Source organism: Beta vulgaris, chromosome 8 (genome assembly GCF_026745355.1).
Source record: "Beta vulgaris subsp. vulgaris cultivar EL10 chromosome 8, EL10.2, whole genome shotgun sequence".
NCBI classification, from domain to species: Eukaryota; Viridiplantae; Streptophyta; class Magnoliopsida; order Caryophyllales; family Amaranthaceae; genus Beta; species Beta vulgaris.
Window position 1 is genome coordinate 51,772,396 of NC_079209.1, and position 8,357 is coordinate 51,780,752.

An 8,357-nucleotide genomic window follows, 5' to 3' on the forward strand; every position below is an offset into this window, starting at 1 on the left:
TAGAGGTTGTACCAAAGTTATTAAAATCGCGATTCAAATCTTAAAATCTTATGATTTTACGATTCAAAATATGGTAGACGATTCGATTCGCGATTCTAGACGATTTTATACATTTCTGGTTACTAGCGAAAACCTCGCAAGTTTAAATCATGCTAACAAAGAAAATAAGAGATATATATTGTTAGTTATTGTCAATAAAGTCGGTAAAAACCTAATTTTTTCCAATTTTTAGGTCTTTTTAACTTATAATTCTAGCATATTCAATGAAGATTGAGTGCAATATCTTGATCATACATGTTTGTAGAATCTTACGATTCTACGATTCGATTTTACGCTTCGATTCTAAAGGTCGTTTTCGATTCAAACTAGAATCCCGATTTTAACAACATTGGGCTGTACAAAATCTCAAAGATATTCATAAAAATATAGTGATCTCAATTGATAGATAAGCATATGTATGGTTGTGTCAAAGATACCAATAGATTTAATAAATTGTTTTGATTCACAATACCAAAATTATGAAATTAAACCTACGTTAATCCAAACTACCTTATTCTAAAAGTAAATAAAAAATATTTTCCTACTTTGTGGTTTTAGAAATTATAAAAACTTAAGTCAATTTAATATATTGGCTAGTAGTATCTATTTACTCGATATATACTTTTATTTTTCGTCTTTCTTATTTATAAGTGTTATTTTAAGTTAACTTGTGTGATTTAATACATTGGTGAATAGTATTTATCTTTTACGTGCACTCAAATTGGTACACGTTTTTGTTTTCTTCTTAATTTTTTCTCAAAATTAGGTCTTATTTTTAAGTTAACTTGTCTTATTATTGAACTATGAGTTATTTTCTATCTATAATCAATACTTGCCTAAATTCCATGTGTTATTATCAATAACTTCCAATATGTTCATACATTATGTAATCTATGTGATTTTTGGTTCCAATATTTTGTGTGAGCTTGTAATATTCCCTCTACTAATTGCTACATTGTTTGGGAACATTTTTCAAGACATTTTATTAATTCTTAATATAAGAATTTAATATTATGAATCTACACATCGAGATGACTCCAACATATAGATGACTATATATTTACTTATATTAAAAAAACTCAAATAATCAATCGAAGTTGGTAGTTTAATTTTTAAAAATAAAATGTAGCAATTAAAAACAAATGAAGGAGTAATTCTTAGTGAATGAGAAATTGACAACAACTCATATTTTCTAGCATAGAAAATTTGAACATCTTTATTTTCTGATATTAAACCTTCTAGAATTAATAATCAATCATCATATTAAGAAACCTTAAAATAGGAAAATTAAATTTGATCAAAAAAAACATCAAAATTCTCATCAAGTAAACAAAAAAAAGCACAACATAACAATTGAATTTTTTTTTATCTTGGTACTCAAATTGACAAATTCTAACTACAATTCTTGCTTTTTTTCTAAACTCTTAACCATATATGTTACCTTTAAAATTATGAAAAATATATGTGAATAGCCTTCCATATCTCGCATATGAATATCGTTAAAATTGTAAAAAAATATTATGTTTCACATCATTTTCATAAATTGCAGTTATATTATATAAGGGGAAAATCTAATTCCATTATTTAACAAAAAAAAAAAAGCCGACGCCATATAATCACCCTCTTGTGAAAGATGAAGTTATCCTACAATTCTATCATGAATAAAGTGGTTGGTAAATTTTAATACTATATTATTCTTCATATTATGCTTTTGAATATCATCTCCATACTAATTTTTTCACATAAATTTAGCACTATACTAATCTTCTAATAATTGTTAATGGATTCATTCTCCTTAAAACTATCCTTCATATATAGTATTCTAAAGACCTATCTTCATATACGATTATACTAATCCTTCATAATATTCGTTTGCATACTAATCCTTCATAGTACCATTCATAGTATACTTATCCTATTATTTTTTTCGTAGCAATAAACTAATCCTTCATAATACATATACTAAACCATGAACTTACGCATAAGGGTTGATGATTGGATTTATTTTATCTCCTTGGTCATGAAGAGCCCTCGAACAAATTACTTTGGATTGTATTTTATCGCAATACAAAATTATGTGAAACTGCTTCAAATATATTTGGCTTGATTTTTTCTAGCATAATAATAACTTCTATTTTTTTTCCTTTGGATTCTATATAAATTGTATGCTAAGAAAATGACAGTGTTTATAAGGACTAAAGCGTATTTATACTTGAAGTAGGTATACAATGTAAAACGGTTGTTCAATTTTTTTTTTTGGATGAAAAAATCAACTCCACTTAATTGGGTCTAAGTGAGTGGCGTGATTGTAGAGAAACGTTTTTAAAACTTACCGAATTGCATTTGATTGTAATTGATATTTGTTTCCATGTATGGAGTGAATGAATGACATTTTTTGAATTGAATGGGAATGAGGACACATCAACGTAATCAAGCATAACATGACACGTGGCATCCGAAACATTGAAGAGTTGAGTGAAGTTGTCAAATGGCATAGATGGCCTAAGTAGGTGACACGTAGACAAATTTTTCTAGGTTTATGTATACATATAGATATTGATCAATTGCAAAAAACTGAGATAATATAATTCTCTAAAAAAAACTGATAATAAAATACATACCTTTGTATATTAATATTATTATGGGGGCTATGGATGAACTGAGGTGAGAGAAGAGAAAAGGGTTATTATATACTACCTCCGTTTCTTTTTAATTGTTACACTTTGACATTTTACACTATTCACAAATTGCACTTTGACCCTCGTTTGTGATTTATACGTGAATAAAAATATAGTCATGTGGGATCTTGTTAGATTCGTATTAGTATGTAATTTATTAATATGTAGTTTTTATATTTTTTACAAATACAAAATTAGAGATATAAAGGCTCAAAGTAGTGCATCGGCATGCGTGAAAAGTGTAAGTGTAACAATTAAAAAGAAACGGAGGTAGTACTGTGTAATTTTTTGAAGGGAGAATTATATGTGAGAGGGAAAAAATAACTTAATGGAGGGAAATAAAATCTGGAAAAAGATAAATCAATTTTTAATTAACTATATTTTTTTTCCTCTCACTTCCTTTCCTTTCCTATTAAATCCCTTGTTATTTTTTTTTTTACCAAACATAGCTAAGTCTTTTTTTTTCTTTCGAGTTCTTTTCTCTTCCATCCCCTTCCTCTCTACCAAATAATAAAGAATAATATTAGAATAATATTTTCTCGTTAGATTCCTAATTATGGTAGGACTAGGATGGTAAACACTATATATATGATCAAACAATCTCTCCCGATCAAATCAAATAGTTTTACATCTAACACCAAACACACTGGTAGAATGACGGAAACGATCACAAGAAGAGCTGTGCAGCAACACAGAGGTTCGTTGAGTTGGAATCGTCGAGCTTCCACTAGCAAGGTCGTCTGTAAGTTTTGGTTGGCTGGGAACTGCACAAAGAACCCATGTCGCTTTGCGCACACGGATGTTACTGCACCTGTCAATCGTGTTTTGCGCTTGAATCGTTCGAGTTTTAGGGAGTCCCATGATCAGAAAAAAGAGAGTGAAGAATGCAAGATTAAGAAGAATGAGGTTAAAGAATGTGATCATCATGAAGAAAGTGCCTCTGCTGATGCTACAACAGGAGATGTCGAGAAGTCTCAGTACTGTACTAAGATATGTGAGCATTGGATGAAGAATAGTTGTGTTCATGGTAAAGACTGCAAATTTCTGCATTCTTGGTGTTATGGCGATGGAATTACCATGGTGGCTCAACTTCAGGGACACAAGAAGGTATTTAACATGGAAGATTACTTATTGTTTTCTGCTTTGCTTTCTCTTGTTATTGCCAACACGTTTGAGTTTTACACTATTATGTAAGATGTTAAAGAACTGAGAAAGTATTATCTATCTTTATCTTCATCTACTAATATGTATATATCAGGCTGTCACTGGAATCACTCTGCCAGAAAACTCTGATAAGCTTTTCAGCGGTAGTAAAGATGGGACTGTTAGAGTTTGGAACTGTCATACGGGTGAGGTAGGTATCATAAGATCTTTTTTTTTTTTCGTACTTTCGAGCTGTTTAAGGTAAGTTTAGATCACTGACTTTGATCTTTGCAGTGCATTGGTGTAGCTGATGTGGGTTCACCAGTTGAAAGTCTGATAAGTGAAGGACCATGGGTGCTTGCAGGATTAGTAAATTCTGTCAAGGTATTTTATTGCGAAATTTCAGTGTTCTCATATTTTCTGGCTTCTGTGTATTGTGAAATTGCCTCGGAGTGACATATTGTACTTACGCTTTGCCATGTTTCAGGTATGGAACATTCAGTCAAATGCCGAATTCACTCTTAGTACATCAGCGGGACAAGTGTATACCATGGTTGCGGCTAATGGAATGCTGTTTGCTGGAGCTCAGGTAAACTACTAACCCGCCATTAAACATTCACTAGGGTTTATTATTCCTTCTATTTTTGTATGTGATTATTCCAACGTGATCCATGTTTCATCTGATTTATTTGGTTTTGCAGGATGGTTCAATATTGGTGTGGAAATTCAATGCTGAAGCTTCCTCTTTTGACTCTATCTCACCGCTGAAGGGTCATAGTGGTGCTGTGGTCTCGTTGATTTATGGGGCTAATAGGCTTTATTCTGGTTCAATGGATAACACGATAAGAGTGTGGGACTTGGAGACCATGCAATGCATCCACACTCTTGCCAAGCATTCTGAAGTTGTGATGTCCGTGCTCTGTTGGGAGCGATATCTGATATCATCTTCTTTGGATCGGACATTAAAGGTATTTTGCTTTGTTCCCATGAGTTCTAGTCTTTATGGAAGTATACATAGCAGCCAGCTTGTTTTGCCTTCTATACTTCAATTATATATGCTTTGTGAATAGCTCTTTTGGTCCTTAATCTTTTATTCCTTTTGAATGAAGGTTTGGGCTGCCACTGAAGCAGGAGAACTCGAGGTGACTTATGAACACAATGAGGAGCATGTATGTCATCTCAATACAATTCTTGTTTTTTGTGTTCTTTTGCTGTCTCTTTGAATATGGACACTAATATATATTGTTGAGAACTTTGGGGCAAATATTAGTATTAGACAGTTGAGCCAGTCAGATCACACTATATTACTACTGTTGGTTATGTAAAAGTTATACAACAGAATAAAAGCTAGACCAACTGAAACTGAATTCTAATAGATGACATTACAAATCCTCTACAGGGTATTCTTTCTCTTCGTGGTATGCATGATGCAGCAAATAAACCAATAATGTTGTGCTCAAGCAACGACAACACTGTGCGTCTGTATGAACTGCCATCGTGAGTATCAATTTCCTTTTGGTCTCTCTTTGTTGGGTAGTACTTTGCATCTACATATTCTTCAGTATTGTGCCTAGTGTTTACAATTCTATCTCTCATTGTTGCAGCTTTGTTGAGAGAGGCAGGATTTTTTCTAAGCAAGAAGTGCGAGGAATTCACGTTGGTCCTGCAGGGCTTTTTTTCACCGGTGATGGGACTGGTCTGGTGTCGGTGTGGCGATGCTCAAGTGATTCAACTGCATCATCGGACAAAGCTGCTTAAAACTGAGTAGCTCAGTTTGATTATTCAACAATCCACTTCAGGAAATAGAGATTGATTGTTTGCTTCCCCATTGTAAATGTAAATACATTGATACAATTCACATGTACATAATCAGTTAGTTGGTGTGGTTTACTTGCTTGTGGGTATAGGTTCCTTTGGAACTTATAAAAAGCGTCTCCTTTGGAGACCACCTGCCTGTTGAGTACGGCTTTTTCCTACCTCAAAGAGGAGGTTTTTGCCAGCAAAAACCTATCCAACATTAATTTATACTTTATCTTACCATTGTAATAGAAAATATATCATTGTAATAGAAAATATATCATTGTAATATATATTGGAAGATCCGTTAGTATACTGTGGTTTTTTTTTAGACATGTAAATTTACAGTACACTTCTTATTTTTGTGTCCATTCCAGCATGCGCTTTGCTTTTTTTTTTTTTTGGGTGTTAGCCAAGAGTATCCTCCACCAATAGTAGGAGCAATCTCCCTCGGGATACTGAAATCAACTTAATGGGTAGCATGTCTTTTGCTCTGTTCTTAATTTTTGTTGAACGGTTTGGATGGACGTAGCCTGAGTGCCCTCATCTCACTTACACATTTTGTTTCTGAACATATAATAAGATTGAAAAATCAGCAGCAATATTAGTGAATCATTTTCTATTAAGTAATGCTTTGTCTTCTAAGTTACTTAGATTCTTAATTTTACCTTGAGCACACATGTTAGATTTTGGACACTTATCTCATGAGTTCCCAAGTTCGAGTAACATAGACGCCTCTTTACTCACACAAAAAAATATTTCTCTATGAAACACTGAAATTGTGTATTTACCATTAAATATATCGAATCTTCGAGAAATTGTTGAATTTCACTTGTGTTTAGTTACGTACAACTTTCCAACAGAAACAAGAATGGAAATGATTAGTATTTCTTAATATACATAAGGTCTTTGCTAGCCATTTTTTCGGTTTTAGTATGCTACTGTTGATCTTTTGAAGAACTCATACAAGCTTGATGCTACTTTGGATGTAACAAGATTATATTGGAAGGATTGAGACAGACTTAACACATTAAGCTACTTTCAAATAATATATTGATCATTATCTGTGAATATCAGCTAATCTAAGTTTCTTGTCACCTCTTGTTTCTTGTCATTAAACTTGGATGGGACATAGGAATTGGTTAAATATTTGTCTATTTGTGTAATCCACCAATTAGGACAAACTAATCATTAAACTTGATTATGTTAAATATCAGACTAAATGAAAAAACAAAGTGGATGCATCAAATTAGGACATAGGATTGAAATACATCCAATAGGGTTGGAGTTTCAGTTGATAGCATCAGGTTTTCAGTTATATTAGGATTAGAGTTTCAGTTGATAGCATCAGGTTTTCAATTATTAGGATTAGAGTTTCAGTTATAACGATTCGTGTTTCAGTTAATGTTAGTACTGTTTCAGTTTTGAAAATTAGTTTTTCAACTAATAGAATTACTATTTCAGCTTTGAAAATTAGTTAGTGTTAGTATGTTGATCTTGCTTCTGATGATGAGCATTCAGAATTGCGTGAAAAGCAAAAGATAAAAGAAGTAATCAACATGATCAACAAATCAGTTCTTGAGAGGAAAGAGTAGAAGAAGAAGATGGACGAGCAGGAATCTGTTATCAATGAGTTGAATAGTAGTGTTCAACGAGATGTTTCTACTTCAAATTCTTCTGATTCATATAGATCATATACTAAGCTTACTGACCTTCCTGTCATCAGTAATGATATTATTCTTTCCAGGAGTCTTGAAGCAAAGCCAAACAACTACTTGAACAATTTGAAGGCAGAAGAATGTTGTTTGGTTGATTTTCTATTCTTCTCTTCCTATCGTGAGGAGTGTGTATATGTTGTCGATGTAAATGATGCTGCCGTGCAAGAAAGAAATCTTTCTCTGCAAAATGAGCTTGAGCACATCATTCTTGTCTATTATGATTTATGAAGGAGATGGAACTGAATTGCTTTGTACAGCTTGCAAAGAGTGATCTCCTGAGTTTGGCTCCTCGTTCTTGGCTGACTTCCAACATCTTAGATGCTGCTTCATACTAGTTAATGGTTTTGCAAGTAAAATACTAATGCATATAACTGAATGAAAAAGATATTAGGTTAGTGTGGCAATATGGTTAGTGTTTCAGCTTATTTAGTTTGTACTTGAGGTAATTGAAATACTCTTTCAGTTAATAACATTAGCGTTTCATCTAATAGGATTGGGGTTTCAGTTAATAGACTATTAGTTTCAGTTAATAGCATTAGAGTTTTAGTTAATGGGATTCAATTTTTAGTTTGTTAGGATTACTATCTGAATAGGATTAGTCTTTCAGCTTATGTAGTTTATACTTCAGGTAATTGAAATAGTTTCTCAATTAGTAACATTCGTGTTTCAAATAACAGGATTGGCGTTTGAGTTAATAGGATTAGATTTTCTGTTAATAGCATTAGAATTTCAGTTAGTAGCATTAGAATTTCAGTCTATTGTGTCGGTTAATAGGATTGTTGTTTCAGTTCATAGCAAGAGAGTTTCAAATGATAGGATTAGAGTATCAGTAGGGTAGGGCTCGGGGTGGGGGCTTAGGAATAAGGGGTTTGAAAATCTGTACATGAAGATTTACAGAGTAGAATAAATTACTGTGTAACAAAAATATAAAAGAGATAAGTTAACTCGAATAAAAGAAAAACTAAATAAACAAATAAAACTG

At 32.4% G+C, this 8,357-nt stretch overlaps 1 protein-coding gene across 1 annotated transcript; it reads left to right on the forward strand.

The window, feature by feature from the left end:
• The first annotated feature begins 2,856 nt into the window (after positions 1–2,856).
• On the forward strand, positions 2,857–6,518 carry LOC125492608 (zinc finger CCCH domain-containing protein 48-like). Its single transcript, XM_048635252.2, has 8 exons — positions 2,857–3,824; positions 3,976–4,071; positions 4,155–4,244; positions 4,348–4,449; positions 4,562–4,828; positions 4,970–5,029; positions 5,260–5,357; positions 5,465–6,518. The coding sequence occupies exons 1-8, from the start codon at positions 3,288–3,290 to the stop codon at positions 5,616–5,618; spliced, it is 1,404 nt and encodes a 467-aa protein (XP_048491209.1). The 5' UTR covers positions 2,857–3,287; the 3' UTR covers positions 5,619–6,518.
• The last annotated feature ends 1,839 nt before the right edge of the window (positions 6,519–8,357 follow it).